This window comes from Erinaceus europaeus, unplaced genomic scaffold, assembly GCF_950295315.1.
Source record: "Erinaceus europaeus unplaced genomic scaffold, mEriEur2.1 scaffold_820, whole genome shotgun sequence".
Taxonomy (NCBI): domain Eukaryota; kingdom Metazoa; phylum Chordata; class Mammalia; order Eulipotyphla; family Erinaceidae; genus Erinaceus; species Erinaceus europaeus.
Window position 1 is genome coordinate 30,013 of NW_026647289.1, and position 27,865 is coordinate 57,877.

The window sequence follows — 27,865 nt, forward strand, 5'->3', positions numbered from 1 at the left end:
AGCCCCAGCGGAGGCAGGAGGACTAGGGACCGACCGTGGGAAGAGGAGGTGCAGACAGAAGAAGGCGGCTCCCAGGACCAGGGGTCCTGCCAAACCTCCCAAGAATCCTGAGCACCTGGTGGGGTCTGAGAGGAGCTGCCACCTGCAGGAACCCACGGTGAGTGCTCCGTCCTGCGAGGCCCGGCGCTGACCCTGAGCCTGTGACCGGCCCGCTGGCCCCCACCCCTCTGCCTCCTGTCCTGAGGACGCCAGCCCTGTGCTCCTGGGCGAACTGAGTCGGGGTCCCCGGGAGCCAGACCTGAGACTCACCTCTCGGGTGCCCTGGGTGTGGCCTCCAGTGGCTGGGGAGTCAGCTCAGCTATTGTGGTGCAGGAGTGCAGGCCTGAGGTTCCCGCTTGCAGGGTCCCAGGCACTCACATGGGGTGTGGCGGGCGGGCGGGTGGTTCTGGCTCCTCTCCCCGCCTGTCCCATGCGCAGCAGGGGAAACCCAGCAGAAGCACAAACAGATTCAGCCTGGTGCTCAGCCGGAGGGAGAGACAGGTGTGTGCTCTCCACCAGGGACAGCGAGCGGGGGCCACTGTGGGGCGGGGGGGGGGTGAGCTTCAGGGGCCTGTGAGGGGCCCGCTGGGTGGTGGTGGGTATTTACAAACCAAAAACAAACTGCTGAGATAGTGTACCAGGTCCAACCTCCAGCACCTGCTTCAGCCCCATCTCTCTCTCTCTGCCTCTCCTCAGAATGAACAAATCCTTAAGAAGTTTACAGAGCAGGAGGTGGCTCACCCACACATCACTAAGCACAAGGATCCGGGTTCAAGCCCATGCTCCCCAGCTGCAGGGGTGAAGCTTCAGGAGCAGTGAAGCAGGGTTGCAGGTGTCTCTCTATCTCTCTCCCTCTCATCTACTCAGTGATTTTTTTTTTCTCACCTGCAGGGGAAAAGTTTTACCAGTGGTGAAGCAGGGCTGCAGGTATCTCTCTGTTTCTCTCCCTATCATCCCCTTCCCTCTTGGTTTCTGGTTGTCTCTATCCAATAAAATAAATATAGGTAACAAAAAAATAGATATTTTTAAAAGAAAGTATTTTTTAAAAAAAAAACCTGGCTAGAAACAGAGCTTTGCAGAGAATCTGATGCAGCCCTCTCCCCTGCCCCCCCACCCCCGCCCACACACATGCCCCGGTCTGTGGGAGCCGGGACTCCCACAGGGGATAAAGCAGTTTCTGTGTGTCTGTACGCTCGGGTGGGGGGAGGGCTGTGGTCTGACATGGGGTGCTGGGTGCGTCTCAAATCACGGGGTGCACAAGGGGTGTGCGCTGACTGAGGATGGGCTGGGCCGTGCAGTGGACGGAGCAGGGGCCCGATGACAAGATGGTCAGGCTCGGGCTCCTTCTGGGCTGGGCTGACACTCGAACCCCTGGCTCGAGAGGACTCAGTGAGTCCCGGGAGAGCAGCTGTGACAGGCTGGTTCCCCGGGAAAGTGAGGGACGCTGATTTCAGAAGCTGCTAGAAAGACAAAGGCAGGTGTGGGCTTTTCTTCTCTCTGCCCTCCACCCTGGCGGCTTCTTATCTAAGAAATGTCTGCAGAGAAAGAGGGAGTGAGAGACCCGGCGGGAGCAGGTGTCCCAGCAGCAGGGAGGGAGGGAGGGAGGGAGGGAAGTCGCTGTCCTCCACCCCCAGGGAGCTCAGGTGCACCCCGGGACACCCAGTGGCCCAGCTGGGGAAGGAAGCTTCAGAGCACAGACAGCCGCCTCCTCCACGTCTGGGGGGGGTGTCTGCCCCCAGGGGACGCCCTCCAGGAACGGGGCTGGGGGGTGGTGTGCAGTGGTCACTGAGGTGTCACTACAGTGTCTGAGCAGGGCTCCCGCCACCGTCTCAGACTTGAAAATCCCGAGAGCAGAGACTGAGCAAACCCAGCTTGAAGCTGTCCTGGGTGCCAGGTGGGTGAAGCAGGGGCCAGGCCCTGGGTTCTAGTCCCGGCTCTGCCTGCACCAGAGTGAGGCTCTGGTTCCCTCTACTGTTAATGAAGAGACCTTTCTTTCTTTCTTCCTTCATTCCTCCTTTCTTTCTTTCTTTTCTTTTCTTTTCTTTTTGCCTCCAGCATTATTACTGGGGCTCAGTGCCAGCATTATGAATCCATAGCTCCTGGAGGTCAGTTTTTTCCTTTTTAATTTTTGTACTTTTTTTAAAATATTTTTTTATTTAATTTATTTATTCCCTTTTGTTGCCCTTGTTGTTTTATTGTTGTAGTTATTATTGTTGTTGTTGGATAGGCCAGAGAGAAATGGAGAGAGGGAGGGGAAGACAGAGAGGGGGAGAGAAAGACAGACACCTGCAGACCTGCTTCACCGCCTGTGAAGCGACTCCCCTGCAGGAGGGGAGCCGGGGTTTGAACCGGGATCCTTATGCCGGTCCTTGTGCTTTGCGCCACCTGCGCTTAACCCGCTGCGCTACAGCCCGACTCCCCTTTTTCTTTCTTTTTTTAAAAAATTTTTTATTATCTTTATTTATTGGATAGAGACAGCCAGAAATCAAGAGGGAAGGGAGAGAGACAGAGAGACACCTGCAGCCCTGCTTCACCACTCACAAAGCTCTCCCCCTGCAGGTGGGGACCGGGGGCTTGAACCCGGGTCCTTGTGCGCTGTAGCATGAGCAGTGAACCAGGTGTGCCACCGCCTGCCTCAGCTTTGGGTTTTGGTGCTGCCGTGGTGGCGGGGTGTTAGACCTAGGGCTTTGGAACCTCAGGAATGAGAGTCTCTTTGTCTTTCTAGTTCTTATTAGATAGAACAGAGACAAACACACAGAGAGACCTGCAGACCTGCAGACCTGCCTCACACTCGTGAAACGTTTCTCCTCTGAAAGTTGGGAGCAGGTCCTCGAACCCGGGTACTTGTGCATGTTAATATGTACACCACTGGTCTTGTGTGGTTGTGCGGCTGTGTGAACTCACCAAAGGGCCCGGGGATGACCTGAACCCAAGGCCAAGGCCAGGTGCCAGGTGAGGCTCTCTGCCAGTCAGAGACCTCCTTCCCCAGAGAGGCCTGGGTGTCTGTGACCCGGCCACCCCCCCAGCTCCTCAAATTTCTCTGCTCAGAGAGTCATGCTCAGAGCTGGGAGAAGATGAGGCAAGTCCTCCAGGCAGGCACTGTGCAGAGCAGAGAGGCATTTCTCCTCCATCTTTTGGGGTGCTAGGGACTGAACCTGCAGCCTCAGGCATGCAGATGCCGTGCTCCCACTGGGGCATCCTTCCCGCCACAGAGGCAGGGAAGCCTGGTGAGTGGGGGATGCAGGTTGGGAGGGCCGGGTCGGTCACGGGAACCTGGCGGGAATCTCATCCAGCAAATAGCCCAGGTGTCTGAAGGGGCCTTGGCCGGGGGTGCCCACCCCCCAGCACCCAGCACCCACCCCCCCACTCTGCAGGGAGTCCAGGGGCTTTCTCATCCTGCCCACCACCACCCCCGACTCACACACACACTCTGGAGTTCCAGGGGCAGGAGCAGACACCTTCTAGAACCTTCCTGCTTCTATGTGGCCTTCTGGGCCTTACTAGGTCCTGGGGGGAGATTGGGGGCTGGGGACCCCAGCTCAGTGAGGACCTGCGATTCACCCATGGAGCCCACAGGGGGACCCCCATCTCTACCCCCAACCCGCTCAGGGGTACAGGGTGGGGTGGGAGGGATTCAGCTCTGTTGTCCCCATGAGGCTCTGAATCTGGGTCACCCGCCACACACACCTGAGCAGTGGGGACAGGTAGGAACCCTCAGAGCTGGGAGGAAGCTGTGGGTTTCCTGTGCAGTGCACAGAGCAGTGAGGGACCCTCCCCCGGGAAAGGGGTGTTTTGCTCAGCTGTCTGGGAAAGCCAGCTCCTCTCTGCTCCAGAGAGGGGAGGCTCGACTGTGGGGCTTCAGTCCCCATGTTCCTGTGCCCGCGTGCTGGCTGGGGGGTGTCTGTGCCCACTAGGGCTCCCAGCCTCCAGGAGGTGCCAGTGTCCCATCTGAGTGTCAAAGGGCAGCCACTCAGGGAGCTGGGCCCTTCCCTCCAGTATGACATCTGTGTTGGGGGCGGCGTGGGAGCCCCACCCCGGGGCTGACCAGGGACACAGCTTCAGGCGGCCAGTGGAGGCCTCGGTCCAGTGCCTGGCTTGTGAGGGGAGAGGGAGCAGCTGACGGGCGCTCCCCAGCTCCCTCCGGGCCTCCAGACTGACTCCTCCATGGAGGAAGCTCAGAGAGAGACCCTCATCTCTCGGGGAGAGGAGCATTGACTGGGAGAAAGGAAGGACAGGAAAGGAGAAGAAATTACAAGCCATGTAGCATGGTAGGAGAGAGAAGAGAAAGAGGGGGGGGGAGAGAGAAATAGAGAGAGAGACAGAGAGATTGAGCCTCAAGCCCCTGGTCTCCCAGCTTTCTGGTCTCTTCTGGGGAAAGCAGGACCATCAGGAGATAGATAGATAGATAGATAGATAGATAGATAGATAGATAGGAGATAGATAGAGAGAGAGATAGATAGATGGATAGATAGATAGATAGATAGAGAGATAGAGAGATAGATGGATAGATAGATAGATAGATAGATAGATAGAGAGAGAGAGATAAACCCCAGCCCCTGGTCCCCCAGCTCTCTGGTCCCTTCTGGGGAAGGCAGGACCCTCAGGGAAGAGCTTCAGCCTCTGTCTCCAGGGTCCCCTCTGCCTCCATCTGCATGTTGTGGCCTTTGCAGTCAGGGAGAAAGGGAGCCAGGGCAGGATGTGCAGACACACTGGGCTTCTGGGCCTGACCTGGGCCTGCTCCTGGCTGCTGCAGGGGGGGGGGGGTGCAGGGGGCAGGGGAGGGTGCTGCTCTCCCTGAGCTGGACAGGGGCACTGGGTTTGCACAGTATCAGCTCAGCCCTTTCCTCTTCCTCCCATTCCACAGGCCCCCAAAGTAATTCCAAAGCCTCATATATGCATCCAATTTTTTACTGTATATGCTGAGAGAGGAGGGACCCCACAGCCCTGCCCACCCTCCATGGGCTCCCTGAGTGCTGTGCAGGGTGCTGAGAGAGGAGACACCCCACAGCCCTGCCCACCCTCCATGGGCTCCCTGGGTGCTGTGCAGGGTGCTGAGAGAGGAGACACCCCACAGCCTGCCCACCCTCCATGGGGCTCCCTGGGTGCTGTGCAGGGTGCTGAGAGAGGAGAGACCCCACAGCCCTGCCCACCCTCCATGGGGCTCCTTGGGTGCTGTGCAGGGTGCTGAGAGAGGAGAGACCCCACAGTCCTGCCCACCCTCCATGGGCTCCCTGGGTGCTGTCCATGGTGCTGAGAGGGGAGAGACCCCACAGCCCTGCTCACCCTCCATGGGCTCCCTGGGTGCTGTGCAGGGTGCTGAGAGAGGAGAGACCCCACAGCCCTGCCCACCCTCCATGGGCTCCCTGGGTGCTGTGCCTGGTGCTGAGAGAGGAGAGACCCCACAGCCCTGCCCACCCTCCATGGGCTCCCTGGGTGCTGTGCATGGTGCTGAGAGAGGAGAGACCCCACAGCCCTGCCCACCCTCCATGGGCTCCCTGGGTGCTATGCAGGGTGCTGAGAGAGGAGAGACCCACAGCCCTGCCCACCCTCCATGGGGCTCACTGGGTGCTGTGCAGGGTGCTGAGAGAGGAGAGACCCCACAGCCCTGCCCCACCCTCCATGGGCTCCCTGGGTGCTGTGCAGGGTGCTGAGAGAGGAGAGACCCCACAGCCCTGCCCACCCTCCATGGGCTCCCTGGGTGCTGTGCCTGGTGCTGAGAGAGGAGAGACCCCACAGCCCTGCCCACCCTCCATGGGCTCCCTGGGTGCTGTGCATGGTGCTGAGAGAGGAGAGACCCCACAGCCCTGCCCACCCTCCATGGGCTCCCTGGGTGCTGTGCCTGGTGCTGAGAGAGGAGAGACCCCACAGCCCTGCCCACCCTCCATGGGCTCCCTGGGTGCTGTGCCTGGTGCTGAGAGAGGAGAGACCCCACAGCCCTGCCCTCCCTCCATGGGCTCCCTGGGTGCTGTGCAGGGTGCTGAGAGAGGAGAGACCCCACAGCCTGCCCACCCTCCATGGGCTCCCTGGGTGCTGTGCCTGGTGCTGAGAGAGGAGAAACCCCACAGCCCTGCCCCACTAAGAGCAGCTGGACCACTGCACTGTCCCCCCTGGCTGATTCTGTGTGTGGCCTGCCTCAGCCCCCACCACACCCCCATGTCCTTCCACAGGACATGGCTTCTCCAGAGAAGATTCTAGAAGAGGGAGGACCCAGCATCAGGAGATGGCTCAGCTGGGAGGGCACCTGCTGAGCCATGTCCCCCCAGAATGGGCCCCTTGGGCACACCACATGAACATATGAGGGCACAGGGGTTGCGTCTGTGTTGTGCTCTCTGTCTGTCTGTCTCTGCTTCTGTCTGAAGAATATGGCCTGCAGCAGAGACCCCCCATAACAACCAAGAGAACGAGAGGATAAGAGGGAGGCCTGGGCCGGCCTGTCAGGGTGCTGTGGCTGGGTGGACGTGCCCCAGAGAGGTGTCCCTGGGGGCCAGGGGGTAGTGCACCAGGTTAAGTGCTCATAGTGGGAGGCTCAAGGGCCCACACAAGGATCCAGGTTCGAGCCCCCTGATTCCCCACCTGCAGGGGGGACACTTCACAAGAGGTGAGGCAGGTCTGCAGATGTCTGTCTGTCTCTCTCCCTCTCTGTCTCCCCTCCTCTCTCAATTTCTCTCTGTCTTGTCCAATAAAAGGGGAAAAATACGGCCTCCAGGAGCAGGGGATTCGTGGTGCAGGCACCGCGCCCACCACCACCACCATGGTGGGACAGCGAAAGGCTTGGCTGGGGGGCCTGGGGTCAGACCCTCCTAGGGGACGGGGCTCTGCTGTGGTTTCCGGGGCAGGTTCCCCACGGGCTACAGGGTTGGGGGGGCAGGCTGAGCTCAGGAGGTGGGGAAGTGAGGGGCTGCAGGGGTGGGACAGTGGAGCACCCCGTGGAGTGCCCACATTACAGTGCTCAAGGACCCGGTTCAAGTCCCCGGCTCTCCACCCACAGGAGGGAAGCTTAGCAAGCAGTGAAGTAGAGTGTCTCTCCTCTCTCCTCCCTCTGCCCTTTCCTCTCAATTTGCCTCTGTCTCTATACATACATATAATTTAAAAAAAACACAAACAAGTGGAGGGGGGAGGCTGGCGGCCAGGGGGAGGGGCGGGGCAGTGGCCGTCATCAGCCGCCCTGGGGTCTCCGCACCCCAGGACTTTGGATGTTTCTGAGACTCTCGTCACACTCACAAGCTCTGCAGTTGGCCAGGGGCCTTGAGGCCCCAGCACTCTGCCCCCCACCCGACTTGGAGCCCCTCCCCCAGAGGGTCACACCCCCTCCCCGTCCGTCCCTCAGTCCCCCAGGCACTGTGTCCGGCCAGCTCTGTCACCTCTTGGCTCCATCAGTTCAGGGACCTGGGCTTTCACCCAAACTATGTGACAAGACTAGTAAGCAGTGAGTGACCCCTGGGGACCCTGTCCCCTCTGCCTGGTCCTTCCTGGCGGAATCCCTCCCTTCTGATGAACCTGACGAGACAAATAGGCAGACAGGGAGAAGCTGCACGCAGGTGAGGCCAGGCTTGAACTCAAGGCTGCCTGATCGCCAGCCAGGTGCTCCAGTTCTCCCCTCCCTGTCTGGCCTGGAGGGGGGTGGGGACCACCCTCAGGGGAGCCCCCGAGTCCCCTCTGAGTGAGCCCTGAGGGAGGGCCCGGCGCCTCACAGCCGTCACCTGTCTGCATAGAAATACAGCCTTTCCTCGCCGCTCATGTCGCAGGAAGGTTCTGGGAAGCTGGGTGCTGAGCTGGGCTCTGGGCCCCGGGCTGGAGCGGGTTCTGCAGAGGCGGGTCAGGACGGGCTGCAGCGCGGGCCTGCTGGGTCCCCAGCTCCTCCGCCTGCCAGAGCCGGGCACCTCCAGAACTTCACTTTGCTGTAATCGCCTCCACAACCATCTCTGGGGCTCAGGGCCAGCACTTCAAATCCACTGCTCCTGGCGGGCCTTGTTCCTTTTCTTGTCCCCTCTCCCTCCTTCCTATGAGTCTTAATAAGACAGAAAGAAATTGAGGGAGGCGGGCGGTAGCGCAGCAGACTAAGTGCACGTGGCGCAAAGCACAAGGACCGGTGTGAGGATCCCAGTTTGAGCCCCCGGCTCCCCACCTGCAGGGGAGTCGCTTCCCAGGCGGTGAAGCAGGTCTGCAGGTGTCTGTCTTTCTCTCCCCCTCTCTGTCTTCCCCTCCTCTCTCCATTTCTCTCTGTCCTATCCAACAACGACTGGAACAATAAAATAATAAGGGCAACAAAAGGGAATAAATAAATATAAAAATATTTTTTAAAAAAATTTTTAAATTAAGCTTTCTGGGCCTGTTGTCCACTTTAAAAAAAAAAAGAAAGAAATTGAGAGAGGTGGAGGAGGTAGAGAGGGAGAGAGACAGAGGGACACCTGCAGCCCTGCTTGACCTCTGGTAAAGCTTCCCCCCTGCAGGTGAGGAGTGGGGGCTCAAACCCTGATCCTTGCCCACGGTGACGTGCGCTTGCTGGGTGTGCTGCCTCCCGACCCTGTATTTATTTATTTATTATTTAATAGGACAGAGAGAAATTGAGAGGGGGGAGACAGGGAAGCAAGAGCCAGAGAGATGCCTGCAGCCCTGCTCCGCCGCTGGTGAAGCTCCCCCCCAGGTGTGGAGTTGGGGCTCTAACCCGGGTCTTTGCACCTGGTGGAGTGTGTGTGCTCCCCTGCCCGACCCGAGGCCTCTCTTTGTCACAAACAGTCGCCCAGATGGGGACATTCCTCGGGGACTGCGTCCCAAGGGGGTGCGGGGCCTGACGTGGCTGCCAGATTTTGAGGTGAGCCCCAGACCACTCTCTGCAGCCTCCCCCCCACCCAGGCCGGTGGTCCCGACTGCTGGTTCTGAGGGGGGTCTGGCCCCACTGGGTCCCCCTGCGGCCTGGCAGGAGCCTGCAGGACGCGCTTGGTCACCCGCGGGTGCTGGGTAGGAAGTGGGGAGGGGCAGGCCCTGCGGCCTCACTCACTACCTGTTTCTCAGTCAGCACCAGAGGCTCCTGCGGGTCACAGGGGACAGTGACTGGGCCCCCGCCAGGGAGGGGACGACAGCCCATCAGGGCCGGGTGAGGCGAGCGGCTGGGCCTGGGCGTGCGGGGGACACCTGAGGGGCAGGGGCGCGGGGGACATGGGCTCAGGACCCCACAGCCCTCCCTGTGGCCGAGTCTGCCTGGAGAGAGGTGTGTGTCTAGCCTCCATCACAGCTCAGGGAGGTTCTGGAAAGCTGGCAGTCTGGCCAGGGCAGATTGTGGGCCCACAAAGCTCGTGGGGGGGGAGGGTACCTTGGGCGGCAAGCGGCCCAGATCAGAGCCCTGGCACCCATGGAGAGACCCACGGCCCCAGGGGAAGCTCCCTGCTGTACTGAGGTATCTCTCCCTCTTCCTGTTTCTCTGTCTCTAAGCAAAGAGGGGCCCTGGGCAATGAGATTGCAGATGTGAGGCGTCAGCTGTGGCCCCCCTCCAAAAAAGAGAAAAAGGAGGGAGAGCTTCGGAGGCGCTGCAATCAGTGACCGTTCAGTGTGTGAGGGAGGGTGCGGGCGCTGGAGGGGTGCGGCTTGTGGGGGCCGGGAGACAGCTCAGCGGCAGGGGTGCAGGCCTGGCGGGTTGGGAGGCCCCGGTCTGACCCCATGGCTCCCCGATGTCTCCCTCCCCTGTAAAATCACGTCAGGCTTTAAAAAGCGTCCGCCGATCCTGGCCGGCCTCACAGTTGCTCTGTCTGGAGCGACCCGGGTTCAAGCCCCATCCCCGAAGCAGCTGGGTGCTGTGGCCTCACCCCCCTCTCTCTGCGTCTCCCTCTCTCCATAGAGGAGTTCTTTGTCTTCAGAAGAGAGAGGAGAATCGTGGGTGTCACTCTGCCAGTGGCCGCAGAGGCTGGAGCCTGAGGGGGACAGGCAGCGGGTTCGAGTGGGCGCTGGGTCCCCGCGAGGGTCAGGGCGCACGCAGGGCTGAGGCCGGGCGGGTCACACAGTGCCCTGAAGGGCCTGGCGTCCACCCCCTCAACACATGGTGGGGAGGGGATGTCACCAGCTGGAAACAACCTGCTGGCTGGCTGCTTCCCCGCGGAAGGGCGGGCGGGCGGCAAAAGCAGAAGGAAGCCTCTCAGACACCCGGCTGTGAGGAGGGGTGAGGAGGGGGCTGTGAGGAGGGGTGAGGAGGGGGCTGTGAGGAGGGGAAGGCTGTGAGGAGGGGTGAGACTGTGAGGAGGGGAAGGATGTGGGGCGGGGTAAGGAGGGGAGGCTGTGAGGAGAGGGGAGGCTGTGAGGAGGGGAGGATGTGGGGAGGGGTGAAGAGGAGCCAGGTCACCTGCCCTGCTCTCAGCCGCCCTTTGTTTGCCTTCGTTTGATGGCCAGAATGTGCTAGCAGCTCACACAAGCAGCTGGACTACACGGCCACACAATGCACCCAGCGCACACATGAACACACACATGAACACACACATGAACACACAGTAACACACAGGAAGCACACACAGCACACACAGGAAACACACACATGAACACAGCACACACATGCACACAAGGAAGCACACACATGAACACAGGTAGCACACACATGCACACAGCACACACAGGATGCACACACATGCACACACATACACACACAGGAAGCACACACATGCACACAGCGCACACAGGAACGTGCTCCACACACACAAACATGTGCCCACAGACATGCGGGCACCACACAGACCCACGCTCTGACACACATGCGTGTGAACACAGTCCGGGGCCCTCAGCATGGACACACGGAACAGACATGTGAGCGCACAGGAAACCACAGGACACAGCCACACGCCTCACACCACACATGCCCAGACCCGTGCACACACACTTCTGACCCCCGGGTCCTCCGTTCCTGGGGCTTAGGGCTGGTCTCGTCACCTTAGCCCTGGCAACCCCGACCTGGGGGGGGGGGGGTCGTGAGCGGCACCTCGGCCCCCGGGGATGGGCGACCACCCCACACCCACAGGGACACCCAGACGGTGTCTGGCGAGATCAGTGTCCCCCTCTTGGTGTTCTGGGAGAGTCTGCCCTTGGTGTTCTGGGAGAGTGGCCCTGCCCGCCCTGCCCTGCCCTCTTCATGGGGTGGGGGCCTCACTTCCCGTCCCCGTGCAGACCCCACCAGCCGCCCACCCCACCCCGTGCCTGCTGTCCCCGTGCCCCCCCAGAACCCTGAGTCCTGACATGGGCGTCTCTGGAGTAGAGGTGTGTGGGGGACTTGGGGTGGAGTGGAGGAGGCAGCGCCCCCAGTTCCTCCACAGAGAGGGGGACCTTCCTGGGACGCAGGTGGGCCAGGCGTGAGTCAGCTGTGGGTTTCTGGGCCCAGTTTGCATGTCGTTCCCAAAACAGGCGGCGCTGGGTCAGCCGGTCTCTGCAGAGACATGCAAATCAGCTCGAGGAGGAGGGTCTGTGTCACCTGGGCTAAGTCACCACAGACGCGGCCACCACGCTGGGGCTGAGCTTGGGCTTGGCCTCTGGAGGGATCACTTGATCAGCTTCCTATGAGACAGGGGTGTGTGTGTGTGTGTGTGTGTGTGAGAGAGAGAGAGAGAGAGAGAGAGAGAGAGGGAGAGAGAGAGGGAGAGAGAAGGGGAGAAAGAGAGAGAGTGGAGAGGGAGGGACAGAAAGAGAGAGGGAGACAGGGAAGGAGAAAGAGAGGGAGAGGGGGACTGAGGGAGAAAGAAAGACAGAGGGAAAGAACAAGGGAGGGAGAGAGAGAAAGAGAAGCATAGAGAGAGGGGGAGAGATGGAGAAGGAGAGAGAGCAAGAGGGGGAGGGGCAGAGAAAGAAAGGGAGGAAGAGAGAGAGAGAGGCAGAGAGAGATGATGAGAGATAAAGGGAGGGGAAGAGAAGACAGAAAAAGAGAAGGAGAGACATGGTGAGGGAGAGAAGGGGAGAGACAGGGAGAGAGGGAGGGAGAGAGACAGAGGAAGGGGAGAGACAGGGAGAGAGGGAGGGAGAGAGACAGAGGAAGGGGGAGAGAGGGAGGGAGAGAGACAGAGGAAGGGGAGAGACAGGGAGAGAGGGAGGGAGAGAGACAGAGGAAGGGGGAGAGAGGGAGGGAGAGAGACAGAGGAAGGGGAGAGACAGGGAGAGAGGGAGGGAGAGAGACAGAGGAGGGGAGAGAGAAGCCAGAGTTCTGGCACATGTGGCACTAGGCGTCAAGTCAGGAGCTCCGGGAATGCGCATCCTGTACCCGCTGAGCTGTCTCCCCAACAGGCTTACTTCTAATCCAACAGGCTCAAATATTCACATGGCTTCAAACTTTAAACAAAAGACACAAGTGGATTCAACTTTCCATGTTGGGCCTCCAAAAAAGGGGAAGAAAAGCCCTTTGTGGCCTAAGCGCCATCGGCTGCAGGGGCCCGGAGTCTGGGAGAGGCGCCCGCGAGGTCGCGCTGACTCAGCCCATCTCAGGGCCCTCGTCCTCCTCGTCCTCGTCCTCCTCCTCCTCCTCGTCCTCCTCCTCCTCCTCCTCCTCCTCCTCCTTTTCCTTCTCCTCGTCCTCCTCCTCCTCCTCTTCCTCCTCCTCCTCGTCCTTCCTCCTCCTTGTCCTCCTCTTCCTCCTCCTCATCCTCCTCATCCTCGTCCTCCTCCTCCTCCTTGTCCTCCTCCTCCTCTTCCTCCTCTTCCTCCTCCTCCTCTTCCTCCTCCTCCTCATCCTCCTCCTCCTCCTCTTCCTTCTCCTCATCCTCCTCCTCCTCCCTCCTCCTCCTCCTCGTCCTCCTCCTCCTCGTCCTGTCCGGGTCCCGTCTGCACAGCCCCATGTGACAGGGACCCACGCTGTCTCTGCTCACTCCGATTTAATTTCGAACCTTTAAAAATCCATATTTATTTATCTCAGGCCCAGGAACACGATGGCAGAGGACCTAGTGGGGGTTGTATCGTTGTGTGGAAAACTGGGAAATGTTATGCATGTACCAATTGTATTTTATTGTCATCTATAAAACATTAATCCCCAATAAATAAAAATAAATAAGATTAACAGATTTATTTATCAATTTGCAATTCTGTGAAAGAGGAGGAAGGAAGAGGGAGAGGGAGAGAAAGATGGAGAGGGACAGAGGGAGGGAGGAGAGAGAGAAAGAGACAGGAAGAGGGAGAGAGAGGGAGGGAGAGAGAGGGAGGGAGAGGACAAGAGAGAGGGGGAGAGGGAGAGAGGGGGGAGGGAGGGAGAGGGGTGAGAGAGAGGGAGGAAGGGAGAGGGAGAGAGAGAGGGAGGGAGGGAGAGGGAGGAAGGGAGAGAGAGGGAGGGAGGGAGAGGGAGAGAGAGAAGGAGAGAGAGAGAGGGAGGGAGAGGGAGAGAAGGAGAGAGGGAGGAAGGGAGAGAGAGAGGGAGGGAGAGAGAGAGAGAGAGAGGGAGAGAAAGACGGGGGGGGGGGGGGGGAGGACTAGAGCTGCATTCGCTCTTGGAGTAAAGGTGCCAGAGATCAGATCTGAGGCCTCAAGGCCCTATGCTCTAACTCAGAGTAAATGAATGAATGAACGAACAAATGGATGAGTGTGCATCCCTCAGTCCCCCCCCCCCCAGGGCTCTACCCCTCTTCCCTTCCTCCTCCTCCTTTGCTTCCTCCTTTGCTTCTCCCTGAGGACCTGCCTCTCATCCACGGCCTGATCCCAGAATCCTGTGTGGTCCTCTTCATTGTTTTTATTTCAGAGAGAGAGACTGAGAGAGAAACGAAGAAGGGAGAGAGAGCCCAGCATCTGAACTTCCCCTGGTGTCAGGGGCTTCCCGTGTGGTGCTGGGGTTCCCACTCGAGCCACAGGCACAGCAGAGCACACAGGCACAGCAGAGCACACGCTCTGCATGGTGAGGCAACTCCGGGCCTGCCGGCCACTTCCCTTCCTCTGCCTGGCGCAGGGCAGACTCCCTGCACTCACAGCAACACCCCCAGCCCGGGTTTTCATTATTTTAGAGAGAAAGTGGACTCCACAAAATCATGGGGCTCCCTGGTGCTGTGCAGGGTGCTGAGAGAGGAGACACCTCACAGCCCTGCCCACCCTCCATGGGCTCCCTGGGTGCTGTGCAGGGTGCTGAGAGAGGAGAGACCCCACAGCCCTGCTCACCCTCCATGGGCTCCCTGGGTGCTGTGCAGGGTGCTGAGAGAGGAGAGACCCCACAGCCCTGCCCACCCTCCATGGGGCTCCCTGGGTGCTGTGCCTGGTGCTGAGAGAGGAGAGACCCCACAGCCCTGCCCACCCTCCATGGGCTCCCTGGGTTGCTGTGCAGGGTGCTGAGAGAGGAGAGACCCCACAGCCCTGCCCACCCTCCATGGGCTCCCTGGGTGCTGTGCCTGGTGCTGAGGGAGGAGAGACCCCACAGCCCTGCCCACCCTCCATGGGCTCCTGGGTGCTGTGGCAGGGTGCTGAGAGAGGAGACACCCCACAGCCCTGCCCACCCTCCTGGGCTCCCTGGGTGCTGTGCAGGGTGCTGAGAGAGGAGAGACCCCACAGCCCTGCCCACCCTCCATGGGCTCCCTGGGTGCTGTGCAGGGTGCTGAGAGAGGAGAGACCCCCACAGCCCTGCCTACCCTCCATGGGGCTCCCTGGGTGCTGTGCAGGGTGCTGAGAGAGAGAGACCCCACAGCCCTGCCCACCCTCCATGGGCTCCCTGGGTGCTGTGCCTGGTGCTGAGAGAGGAGAGACCCCACAGCCCTGCCCACCCTCCATGGGCTCCCTGGGTGCTGTGCCTGGTGCTGAGAGAGGAGACACCCCACAGCCCTGCCCCACCCTTCATGGGCTCCCTGGGTGCTTGTGCAGGGTGCTGAGAGAGGAGAGACCCCACAGCCCTGCCCACCCACCATGGGCCCCTGGGTGCAGAGAGAGCTCTCGCCTAGAGGTTTCCATGGGTGGCACGCAGGGCCCGGCCAGCTCAGGCCCCCACAGTGCTCTGGCATCCCCAGTGCTGGTTCCCATGCTGAGTCCTGCTGCTGGTTGAGCAGAAGTGGGCACAGATGCCAACCTGCCACAGACCAACACCTGCTCACACTCTGGGCTGTGGGGACGCCGTGGTGGGGCAGCTGAGCCACCGCCGTCGTGGTGAGGGTGCCAGTCACTGTCTCCTGGGCTCAGAGTCGCAGCCACAGCAGCTCAGGGCAGGGCTCCACCCACGCACGTCTCCGCTGCGGCCGGGGACCTGCTCTGCCCACTGGGCCAGGAGTAGGGGTGTGAGCTGGGCTGGGCTCACCAGGCCGTGCACACGCTGTGCCTGGCAGGTGTGAACCCGGGCACCCTGTGCGAGCACCACAGCCCTGGGGGAAGCTCCACAGATGCTGGGTATCCCTCCTCCTCTCCCTGTCCCTGCCTTCTCTCCCCCTCTCTCCTCCCCACCTCAAAACCACCCTAGATTTCACTGCTCTGCTGTGGCATCTTGAATGAGTGAGGTGCTGGGTTCAGTCCCAGCAGAGGAAGGAGGCAGACGAACAAGGTCTTCTACGTGGGGCATCTGCGGTACAACTTCTCTCTCTTGACAACTCAAGCAGCCTTCCTACTCCTGTAGCCTCTTTCTTTCTTTCTCTCTTTCTTTCTTTCTTTCTTTCTTTCTTTCTTTCTTTCTTTCTTTCTTTCTTTCTCTTTTTTATATTTATTTATTCCATTTTGTTGACCTTGTTTTTTCTTATTGTTGTTGTTATTGATGTCATTGTTGTTGGATAGGATGGAGAGAAATGGAGAGAGGAGGGGAAGACAGAGAGGGGGAGGAGAAAGACAGACACCTGCAGACCTGCTTCACCGCCTGTGAAGTGACTCCCCTGCAGGTGGGGAGCCGGGGGCTAGAACCGGGATCCTTACGCCGGTCCTTGTGCTTTGTGCCATGTGCACTTAACCCACTGAGCTATCGCCCGACTTGCTATTTTTTATTTTCACCAGATAGCCCAGAACTCTGCTGAATCTCTAATCCTATTCTCTGTGTGTGTGCGTGTGCGTGTGCGTGTGCGTGTGTGTGTGTGAGAGAGAGAGGAGCACAGCACAACCCCGCTGTCTACCCAAGGTGCTGCCATGAGATTCGGAGGGGGCTTGAACCCAGGACCTGTCTCACAGGAAGGGACTGCCCTGCTGCAGGGTGAGTTCTGCTGGCTCCAGACGTGGCTCCCTCAGCTGAGGGTGGGCAGGTCAGATGCCAGATGCCTGCAACCACTGAGGCTGGCCCCTGTGGTCTGCTCCCCCCAGCCCCTCACTGACCACCCTGAGGAAGGCCAGGCAACCTGGGCGGCTCTGGGGTCCGGGGTCCGGGAGTGACACCTGTCACCATGGATGGTGTGGGGGCTCAGTCCTGTCACCGCCCCTGACTGTGTGGGCCGGCCTCGGGGACCCCCAGCTGGGGCTGCCGGCTCTCGGGGGTCCCCGTGGCTCTGAGCCTCACCCCCTCAGCTCCCCTCAGCCACCGCGGGGCGTGAGGTCTGGTCTGCAGCCGGGGCCCTGCCCCACTCTCAGCGAGGCCAGGTGGCAGCCCTGCTCCTCCAAGCCGCCCACGTGTCCACTTGTGAAGTGACCTATTTTCTTTGTTATTTACTGAGTTAGGTATTCTTGCTCTTGGGGCCGTGTAGCCTGGAAACCGTGTGTTATCAGATCAAAGCGTTCAAGCAGTTCCCACCCCAGGGGCTGCTGTTTTCGTTTGGTTTGGTTTTTCCTTTCCTTATTATTATTATTATTTTAGCTTTTTTGAGTGGCTTTTATCTTTTGTTTCAAATATTTTTGTATTTATTTATTGGCTATAAACTGAGAGAAATTGAGTGGGGAGAGGGAGATAGAGAGAGGGAGACAGAAACAGAGAGAGACCTGCAGCCCTGCTTCACCACTCGTGAAGCTTTCCCCCTGCAGGTGGGGACCAGGGGCTTGAACCCGGGTCCTTGTGCATGGTAACGTGTGAGCTCAAGCACTGCCCGGCCTCCTTAGGAGTCTCTTTAAGAGCCGAAGCTTTCAATTCTGTTCAATCATCACATCACTTTAAAAAATATATCATTTTATCTTTTAAAGATTTTTTAAACATGTCTTTATTATTTATTCCCTTTTGTTGCCTTTCATGTTTTATGGTTGTAGCTATTATTGTTGTTATTGATGTGTCATTGCTAGATAGGACAGAGAGAAATTGAGAGAGGAGGGGAAGACAGAGAGTGGGAGAGAAAGACAGACACCTGCAGACCTGCTTCACCACCTGTGAAGCGACTCCCCTGCAGGTGGGGAGCCAGGGGCTCAAACTGGGATCCTTATGCTGGTCCTTGCACTTTGTGCCACGTGCGCTTAACCTGCTGTGCTACCGCCTGACATATATATATTATAACAACAAGGGTAACAACAAGGGCAACAAAATGGGAAAACTGGTCTCCAGGAATAACTGATTCATAGTGCAGGCACCAAGCCCCAGTGATAATCCTGGAGGGAAAAAATAAATAAGATAAAATAAAATATATATTATCTATTAAAGAGACAGAGACGGAGAGAGACCAGAGCCCTGCTCAGCTCTGCTTGATGGTGGTGCTGGGGATTGAACCTGGTACCTCAGAGCCTCAGGCAGGAGAGTTTTTGCAGAACCATTATGCTGTCTCCCCAGCCCCACTTATCACTTTTTAAAAATATATTTTTATTTATGATAAGAGAGATGTAGGAGGGAGAGGGAGGGGAAAGAGAGGAGGAGAGAGAGACAGAGGCAAAGAGAGACAGAGAGAGAAAACAGAGACATAGAGAGACAGAGAGACAGAGAGAGACAGAGGTAGAGAGAGACAGAGAGGGCAGAGAGAGACAGAGGCAGAGAGGCAGTATTCCGGCATCTAGCCCTGGTCTCTTGCCCGGAGCCTCAGGCTAGCACCCAGCCACCGGCCTGCTTCCCATAGTTCTCAGCAAGAGACAGCTTCCATCCCAGGACCCCAGGGTGCCCCCCGTCTGCCCAGACACTGCAGCCTTGGTGCCTCTTCTCCTCATGTGGGGCGCCGTGGCCTGGAAGGAGGTGGCCTTTCTGTGAGCCAGAGGCTCAGCACACGTGGCCCTGGCTGTGTGGACCCTGAGACCCAGAGGACAGGGTGTGCCTTGCACCCTGGGGTCTGGGAAGCCCTTCCCCTCACGACAGTTCAGCAGCCTCTGCTGGAGAGGGACATGGGGCCCCTTCTCTGCCAGGCCCAGGTCTGCTTCTCTGTGTGCCCACTCCTTCATCGTGGTCCCGAGAGGTGACAGGCAGAGGACAAGCTTCAATGTCTGGGTTCCAGGCCCGGGTCATCCCTGGACCAAGCCCAAGAAGAGCTGAGACCTCCTGCCCTGTGCCCCCCCCCCGCCGCAGATGCCCCTGGAGCCCTGCCCACCCCACACTCAGCAGGCCCCTGCCCCCCATGGGACACAACCCCTGGGGACAGGCCACTGGGCCCTGCAGCAGCCCCATCTACTGGTGCCCTCCACAGGCACAGGCCTGTTCCACACCCCCATCTCCTGGGCCGCATGTCTGCATCTGACAGATGGGGCATCTGTCCCAGTAGACTGGGAGTGGTGGTGGTGGCTGGGTGGGGGGTTGGAGAAAGCACAGCATTTCCCTTACATCTTAGCTACGTGCTGCTCATCTGGCCAGAGACCTACACAGGGGCCTCTATCATCCATCCACCTACTTACCTAGCCATCCATCCATCCATCCATCCATCCATCCATCCATCCATCATCTATCTAATTATCCTTCTATCCATTAGCCATCTGTCCATCAATCTATCATCTACCCTTCATTCAGGCATCCATACATCAATCATCTACCCATCCATCCATCCATCCATCCATCATCTTCCTGTCCATCCATCCATCCATCTACCCATCCACTCATAATCTTCCTGTTCAATCCATCCATCCATCCATCCATCATTCAATCATCTATCTATCCATCTATCCACCATCTACCCATCCACCCTCATCTTCCTGTTCATCCATCCATCCATCCATCCATACATACATCATCTTCCTATTCATCCATCCATCCATCCATCCATCCATACATCATCTTCCTGTTCATCCATCCATCCATCCATCATCCATCCATCATTCAATCATCTATCTATCCATCTACCCACCATCTACCCATTCACCCATCATCTTCCTGTTCATCCATCTGTCCATCATCCATCCATCATGCATCCATCATCTACTCCTCTGTGTACCTGTCATTTATGTGTCTCTGTATGTCCTCTGTCTGTGTGTCCATCTGTTATCTGTCTCCCCACCTAGCTATCATCTGTGTGTATATTCTGTGGAGCCCATCTTTGTGTTACAGTATTTATCATGTGCTCTGGGATTTATACAGAGCATATCTGTGCCCTCTCTGCTGCTGTTTGCTGCTCACTCTACAGGCGAGTCCACACCCTGTGGTGTAGACAGAGTGTCTACACACCGCAGGTGTGTGGTGTTGCAGGACAGAAGAGGCAGGACCCCAGAGATTAGGGGGACATGAGTTCTGTGTCTGTCCAAGACTGTGGACGAATCTTCCTTGGACATGATCAGATGGCCAGAGAGACACTAAGTTTGGGGCTCAGTCCTTTCACTTGACACGTTCCCTGGTACATCAAGAATCCCACATTTCAGGGGCCACATATGAGCCGCCCACCTGCAGGGGGAAGCTTCATGAGTGCTGAAGCAGGGCTACAAGTCTTTCTCCTTCTTTGTCTCCCCCTTCCCTCTCAATTTTTTATCTCTATCTAATAAATAAAAAAATTTAAATTATTATCTTGATTTATTTATTGGAGAGAGACAGCCAGAAACTGAGAGGGAAGGGAGAGATAGAGAGGGAGAGAGACAGAGACGCCTGCAGCCCTGCTTCACCGCTCATGAAGCTTTCCCCCTGCAGGTGGGAACTGGGTGTTCAAACCCAGTCCTTGTACACTGTAACATGTGCGCTCAACCCGGTGCGCCATCATCCAGCCCCATCAGTAAAGTATTAAAAACAAGTCCAGCTCCACAGGGCAGAGCTGGCGGGAAGCAGGGCACACTGGGGTGTGCGAGCAGAGCCCTGTTACAGGGGCAGCCTCCATCCATGAGGTCTCATCTCAGGGTCTCCATGGCCCTGGGCTTCCGGGAGCTGCTGTTGGCTTTCCCGCATCAGGGCTTCAACTTTCATCTGGGGGCCTTTTCTTCCTGGACGCCACTGCTCTTGAAACCTCCGGTGCCTGACAGGCTGCAGGGTACAGAGCCCCCGGCCCTGAGTTAGACACTGAGTGCCGCTTGAGGCCAACGGCATCTAATAGCCACTTGGGCTATTCCGCTACAGGTGTTCAGAGGCTTCTAAGTGGATTTGAAGTGAATCTCACGTGGAGATTTTTGCACAGATAGAAAAGGGGTTTTCGGGAGTCGGGTGATAGCGCAGCGGGTTAAGCACACGTGGTGCAAAGCGCAAGAACCAGCGTAAGGATCCCGGTTTGAGCCCCCGGCTCCCCACCTGCAGGGGAGTCACTTCACAGGCGGTGAAGCAGGTCTGCAGGTGTCTGTCTTTCTCTCCCCTCTCTGTCTTCCCCTCCTCTCTCCATTTCTCTCTGTCCTAACAACAACAACATCAGTAACAATAACAATAACTGTAATAACAATAAAAAACAAGGGCAACAAAAGCAAAAAATGAATAAATATTTTAAAAAGAATATATTTTTTAAAAAGAAAAGGGGTTTTCTTGACACCCCTGTATCTCTGCAAATGAGGCCAACAGGGTCAGCCCAGGCCTGCCCAGGGGAGCCCTCCCACTGCAGGGCGACCCTGTGCTCTCTGGTGTCCCCTGCAGGTCTGAGGGGGTGGCAGCGCCCACACATCATAGAAAGGGGTCACCCCTCCCTCCCTTCCTCCCTTCCTCCCTTCCTCCCTTCCTCCCTTCCTTCCTCCCTCCCTCCCTTCTTTCCTTCCTTCCTTCCTCCCTCCCTTCTTTCCTCCCTTCCTCCCTTCCTCCCTTCCTTCCTCCCTTCTTTCCTTCCTTCCTTCCTCCCTCCCTTCTTTCCTCCCTTCTTTCCTTCCTTCCTCCCTTCCTCCCTTCCTCCCTTCCTTCCTCCCTTCCTTCCTCCCTCCCTTCCTCCCTTCCTTCCTCCCTCCCTCCCTTCTTTCCTTCCTTCCTTCCTCCCTCCCTCCCTTCCTCCCTTCCTTCCTCCCTCCCTCCCTTCTTTCCTTCCTTCCTCCCTTCCTCCCTTCCTCCCTCCCTCCCTTCTTTCCTTCCTTCCTTCCTTCCTCCCTCCCTTCCTCCCTTCCTTCCTCCCTCCCTCCCTTCTTTCCTTCCTTCCTCCCTTCCTCCCTTCTTCCCTCCCTCCCTTCTTTCCTTCCTTCCTTCCTTCCTTCCTTCCTTCCTTCCTTCCTTCCTCCCTCCCTTCCTTCTTTCCTGCCTTCTTTCTGTAGGGACATTGTTAAGCCAGCTCCCTCTGCCCCACCCTGCACTCCTGATACTGTGGCCTATCTACATAATCACTGTTTTGCCTGAGAGATCCCCACCCATTCCATCCCTTTGATCTGTCTTCTTCAAGACCCTCCCTGCCTGCAGGGTATCACTAATCCCACCAGTTAAAACCCTCGCAACAGTTGCTAAGGAAGTTCCGACCTTTCCAGCCTTTCTCCACCCCCTTTCTAGCCATTTCCGTTTCCGACTTGCCACTTCCAGGCCTGTCCTCTAAAAGCGTTGTCTCTCTGATCAATAAAGACATTGCATTGCCACGCCACGAGCTTGGTTCCTGAGTCATGTCTCTCCCCAGTCGCTGAGTGAGCAGCAGCCCAGGCCGGCTCCGGTCGAGTTCTCTCCAACCCGGAGAGTATGTGCCCGGGAAGAGGCACCCCACGCTAGCCTGGCACTTTCCTTCCTTACTTCTTTCCTTCCTTTTAGAAAAAATTTTTTGGTGGGGCAGGCAGTGGCACACCTGGTTAAGTGTACATATGACAATGCATAAGGACCTGGGTTCAAGCCCCCAGACCCCACTTGCAGGGGGAAGCTCAGTGAGTAGTGAATCAGGGCTGCAGGTGTCTCTCTGTCTCTCTTCCTCTCTCTATCACTCTCTCCCTTCTCAGTTCCTCTTTGTATCTAATAAATAACTAAAATTTTAAAAAGGAGTAGTTTTTAAAATGATTTATTTGAGAGATAGAGAGAGAAAGAGACGAGATTATTATCATCCTGGCACACAGCTGTGTTGGCAGAGTCCAGGCTTCTCCAACATGCAAGAGCTGTGCTCCACCCCTGAGCCACCTCCCTGGCCTCCAAATGATTCCCTCTGTCACAGAGCCCGTGTGTGTGTGTGTGTGTGTGTGTGTGTGTGTGTGTGTGTGTGTGAGTGTGTGTGTGCGCGTGTGAGTGTGTGTGTGCGTGTGAGTGTGTGTGTGTGAATGTGTGTGTGAGTGTGTGTGAGTGTGTGTGTGCGTGTGAGTGTGTGTGAGTGAGTGTGAGTGTGTGTGTGTGTGAGTGTGTGTGTGAGTGTGTGTGTGAGTGTGAGTGTGTGTGTGCGTGTGAGTGAGTGCTCGCGCGCGTGTGTGTGAGTGTGTGTGTGAGTGTGTGTGTGAGTGTGTGTGTGTGAGTGTGTGTGTGTGTGCGTGTGAGTGTGTGTGTGCGTGTGAGTGTGTGTGTGAGTGAGTGTGAGTGTGTGTGTGTGAGTGTGTGTGAGTGTGAGTGTGTGAGTGTGTGTGTGAGTATGTGTTTGTGAGTATGTGAGTGTGTGCACGCGCGTGTGTGAGTGTGTGTGAGTGTGAGTGTGTGAGTGTGTGTGAGTGAGTGCTCGCGTGTGTGTGTGTGAGTGTGTGTGAGAGTGTGTGTGTGAGTGTGTGTGTGTGAGTGCTCGCTTGTGTGTGTGAGTGTGTGTGTGAGTGTGTGTGTGTGTGAGTGCGTGTGTGTGAGTGTGAGTGAGTGCGTGTATGTGAGTGTGAGTGTGTGTGAGTGTGTGTGAGTGTGTGTGAGTGTGTGAGTGTGTGTGTGAGTGTGAGTGTGTGTGAGTGTGTGTGTGTGAGTGAGTGTGTGTGAGTGCGTGTGTGTGAATGTGTGAGTGTGTGAGTGTGTGAGTGTGTGAGTGTGTGTGTGTGTGAGTGTGTGTGTGAGTGAGTTTGTGTGTGTGAGTGAGAGAGTGTGTGTGAGTGAGTGTGTGTGAGTGAGTTTGTGTGTGTGAGTGAGTTTGTGTGTGTGAGTGAGTTTGTGTGTGTGTGTGTGTGTGTGAGAGAGAGAGAGAGAGAGAGAAAGAGGGAGAAGGAGAGGGAGAGGGAGAAAGAGAGAGAATACCGTGTTCCCTGTTCTGGGCCGTTGGCTCTGAGAGCCTTACTCTGACTCTGCTTCTCCCCTCAGGTCCCCGCCTCTCCCGTGACCTGTCCCAAGCTGACAGTGGCTGTCCCTCCCCTGCTGTCCCGGACCTGCCCTTCCTGGCAGGGTGCTCGCCACCATGAGCTGGGTGAGGCGTGGTCAGACTGAAGATACACCGGTCATTAGCGAGGGGGCGCTAAAGTAGCTCTTGGGCCCTATAGGCCCCTTGCTGGGTGCAGGGGCAGCTGGTTGCTGGAGGTCAGGAGGGGTCACCCCCCAAGGCCTCTTTCTGGGGGCAGGGGCCCTGGGTTCCCTGGAGGTCAGGAGGGGTCACCCCCAAAGGCCTCTTCCTGGGGGCTGGGGCCCTGGGTTCCCTGGCGCAGGGGAGCAGGGGAGCTGACGTTCCCCCCTCGATGTCCAGGAGGCCATGAATTCCACCAGCTCCTACGCCACAGGTGGGGAGGACACCACCTTCACAGACTACTCCTACTCGGAAGACCCTGACGGCACCGTGTGCTCCCTGGAGTCTGTGCGGAACTTCTCAAGGTCCTTCCTGCCGGCGGCCTACGGGCTCATCTGCGTGTCGGGGCTGCTGGGTAACTTGCTGGTGGTGGCCACCTTGGCCTTCTACAAGAAGGCCAAGTCCATGACAGACGTGTACCTGCTGCACATGGCGGTGGCCGACGTGCTCTTCGTGCTCACCCTGCCCTTCTGGGCGGCCGAGCACGCCCTCGGGGAGTGGGCGCTGGGCGACGCGGGCTGCCGCCTGGTGCGGGGCCTGTACGCGCTCAACTTCCACTGCGGCATGCTGCTGCTGGCCTGCGTCGGCCTGGACCGCTACGTGGCCGTGGTGCAGGCCACGCGCTCCTTCCGCCTGCGGGCCCGGGCCCTGGCGCACCGACGGCCCATCCTGGCGGCCGTGTGGACGCTGGCGCTGCTGCTGTCGGCCGGGGCCTTCGCCTTCCACCGCAGCTACCCGCTGGGCGGCCGGCAGGTGTGCGAGCTGAGCCTGCCGGCCGGCTGGGAACCCCTGCGCTGGAAGCTGCTGCTGCTGGGCCTGCAGCTGCTGGGCGGCTTCTTCCTGCCGCTGGGCGTCATGGGCGCCTGCTACCTGTGCGTGGTGCTCAGCCTGCTGCGCTCCCGCAACGCCAAGCGCCGCCGCGCCGTGCGGGTGGTGGCGGCCGTGGTGCTGGTCTTCCTGGGCTGCCAGGTGCCCTACGCCGCCGCGCTGCTGGCCACGGCCGCCCGCCTGGGCGCGGAGGGCCGCTCGTGCCCCGGGGAGCAGCGGCTGGCGCTGGCCCTGACGCTCACGCAGGCGCTGGCCTTCCTGCACTGCTGCCTCAACCCGCTGCTCTACGCCTTCGTGGGCCAGCGCTTCCGTGGACACTTCCTGCGGGCGGCCAAGGACCTGTGGTGCCTGCGGGGGGCCTCGGGGACGGGGGCGGGGGCCGGGCCCCCCTGCGCCTGGCTGCACTCGGACACCGCAGCGTCCAGGCAGAACAGCGAGGCAGCTGATGATGCCTCCTCCTTCACCATGTGACTGTGGGCCGGGGCCTGGGGGCCTGGTGGGGATAGGGGGCTGGACGGGCCTGGGGGGACTCTGGCAGGGGGCAGATGGGCCTGGGGGGCCTGGGGAGGGTTGGACGGGCCTGGTGGGGGTGGGGGCTGGACGGACCTGGGGGGACTTTGGCGGGAATGGGGGCTGGACGGGCCTGAGGGGCCTGGTTGGGATGGGGGGCTGGATGGGCCTGGGGGGAGTGGGGGGAGCTGGACAGACCTTGTGAGACTCTAGGGGGGGGGGCGGATGGGCCTGGGGGGCTCAAGGGGGGCTGACAGGCCTGGGAGTCTGACAGGCCTGGGGGGCTGGACGGACCTGGCGGGGCTCTGGGAGGGGGCTAGACAAGCCTGGCGGGTCTCTGAGGGGCCTGGACAGACCTGATGGGGGCTCTGGTGGGGGCTGGTCAGGCCTGGGGGTCTCTGGGGGGTTGGACAGACCTGGGGTGGGGGCTGGACGGGCTTGGTGGGGCTCTGGAGGGAGGCGGACAGGCCTGGTGGGGCTATAGGGGGCTGGATAAGCCTGGTGGGGCTCAGGGCAGCTGCACGGGCCTGGGAGGGTTCTGGGAGGGCTGGACAAGCCTGGTGGGCCTCAGGGGATGGTGGGGCAGGGCTCTGGGAGGAGTCCGGGGGGCTATATAGACCTGGTGGGCTCTGGGGTGCTGGACAGACATAGTGGGACTTTGGGGGGGTGCTCTGGGAGTTAGTTGGAGCTTGGGAAACCCTGGGGGCTTGGCTAGGCCTGACAGGGCTCTGGGGGGGGGCTAGACAGGGCTCAGGAGACCCTGGGTGTTTGATAGAGCCTGGCAGTGTCTGTGGGAACAGGGCTCTATAGGGCTGGACAGGGCTTGGAGGCTGAATGGACTCTGGCAGATTTTGGGGAGGAGGGAATAGGACTCTGGGGGTTAGACAGGCCTGGGGCTGGGAACCCGGAGATCTGGACGGGGCTCTGGGGGGGGGGTCCTAGGGCATGGGTAGGTCCTGGGGGACACAGGGTTTGGGGAGTGCTTGAAGGGGCCTGGGGGCTGGACAGGACCTGGCAGGGTTTTGGGAGGCAGGGCAGGGCTATGGGTGGTGGCTAAATGAGCCTGGGGCGGGGAACCGGGAGGCTCGATGGGGCTCTGAGGTTCCTGCTGGATGGGTTCTGGCAGGGTTCTTGGCAGGGGACGGTCTTGGGGAGCCTGGATTCTGGACAGGCCTGGCAGCCTCTGGTGGGGGAAAACAGTGATCGGTGTTGGTGGGGTTCTGGGGTGCTGGACAAGCCTTGCAGGGCTCTGAGAGGGGACAGGACTCTGGAGGGCTCTGGGGGTGGGCTGAATAGGTCGGGAGCACAGAGCTGGGGAGCTGGACAGGGCTCTGGGGGAGCCTGAGCACTGGATAGGGCCTGGCAGGGCTCGGGGCTCTGGGTGTCTCTGGGTGTCTCTGGGGGGATGAGCAGGCCTAGACAGGGTGGACTCTGCGGGGCTCTGGGGGTGGGGAAAGGGGCTCTGAGTGCCAGTTTCCCGGCTGAACTTGACTTTGAAGGACTTGATCTGGAACAAAGGGTGATGATGGTGTGTCCTTTAATCCCTCTCCCCCACACACACAGGCTCTGGGCAAACAAAGGGCCAGAGACTGTTCAGAGATAATCACAAAGCAGCTGGCAGGAGAGATTACACGGCCTGTGAGCACCAGACTTGCCAGCCACAGGCAGCATGGGATGCAGGTTCAAACCTCAGCACACCATGTACTGGGATAGAGAGTCTCTCTCCCTCTCCCTCTCCCTCTCCCTCTCCCTCTCCCTCTCCCTCCTCTCTCTCTCTCCTCTCTCTCTCCCTCTCCCTCTCTCCTCTCTCTCTCTTTCTCTCTCTCTCTCTCTCCTCTCTCTCTCTTTCTCCCTCTCTCCCCTGCTCTCTCTCTCTCTCCCCTCTCTCTCTCCCTCTCTCTCTCCCCTCTCTCTCCCTCTCTCTCTCTCCTCTCTCTCTTTCTCCCTCTCTCTCCCCTCTCTCTCTCCTCTCTCTCTTTCTCCCTCTCTCTCTCTCTCCCCTCCTCTCCCTCTCTCTCTCTCTCCCCCCCCTCTTTTGCCTCCAGAGTTATCACCAGGGCTCAGTGCCAGCATTAAAAGCCAACTGCTCCTGGTGGCCATTTTCCCCATTTCATTGCATAGGACAGAGAGGAATTGAAAAGCCAGAAAGGGAGAAAGACACCTACAGAGCTGCTTCACCACTTGTGAAACATGCCTCTGCTGGTGGATAACTGGGGGCCAAGAACCAAGATCTTTGCGTGGTCCTTGCTCTTAACCGGATATGCCACCGCCAGCCCCTTTCTCTGTCTATCTGTCCCTCTCTCTGAAATCATTTTATTTTCTTTGAGCATGCCTGGGAAAGCAGAAGTCTTCCGAGGGAGCTCTCTTGCCTGGCCAGAAAATGAACAATTTATAAGAAAGATCTTTCCCAAAGCAGAGAGCCTTTCTTCCCCTAACATTTCTCCCCACTGGGAGTATGGATCAATGGAATACTACTCAGCTGTGAAGATGAAGTCCACCTTCTTCACCTGCTCTTGGAGTAAGCTGCAGGCATCCTGTGAAGTGAGATCAGCCAGAAAGGGAAGGATGAAGATGGGCTGATCTCACTCATGGACAGAGGTGGAGACATCAGAACAGAAGGGGAGACACAGAGCAGAACTTGGACTGGGTTTGGTGTGTAGGACTCTGGGGCTTGAGGGCCTTTCAGGTCCTGGTGTCTGATGGTGGAGGAGGACTTAGGCTGGGGGCAGAGTGTTTTGCAGAAGAAACTGAGAAATTTTACACATGGACCAACTACTGTATTTACTGTTGACTATTAATCTCCCCAATAAAAAAATCAAAAAAGAGAAATTATCATGAAATTGGAGTTTATGGTGCAGAAAGGGTTGGGCATTTCTTATTGAATTACTTCCTTACACGTAGAATACATTTTTTAAATCTTTTTTCTTTTATTGTCACCGGGGCTATCTCTGGGACTCTGTGCCGGCTCTATGAACACACGGCTCTTGACGGCCATTTGTGTTTTTCTTTCTGCTTTGTTTTTT

At 58.4% G+C, this 27,865-nt stretch overlaps 1 protein-coding gene across 2 annotated transcripts; it reads left to right on the forward strand.

The window, feature by feature from the left end:
- Positions 1–17: 17 nt before the first annotated feature.
- Positions 18–24,803, forward strand: CCR6 (C-C motif chemokine receptor 6). Of its 2 annotated transcripts, none has more exons than XM_007521616.3 (3): positions 18–157; positions 23,309–23,411; positions 23,685–24,803. In XM_007521616.3, the coding sequence occupies exons 2-3, from the start codon at positions 23,403–23,405 to the stop codon at positions 24,801–24,803; spliced, it is 1,128 nt and encodes a 375-aa protein (XP_007521678.2). In that variant the 5' UTR covers positions 18–157; positions 23,309–23,402. The 2 variants fall into 2 exon arrangements, with proteins under 2 accessions (XP_007521678.2, XP_060039889.1); XM_060183906.1 differs by lacking the exon at positions 18–157 and adding an exon at positions 9,075–9,133.
- The last annotated feature ends 3,062 nt before the right edge of the window (positions 24,804–27,865 follow it).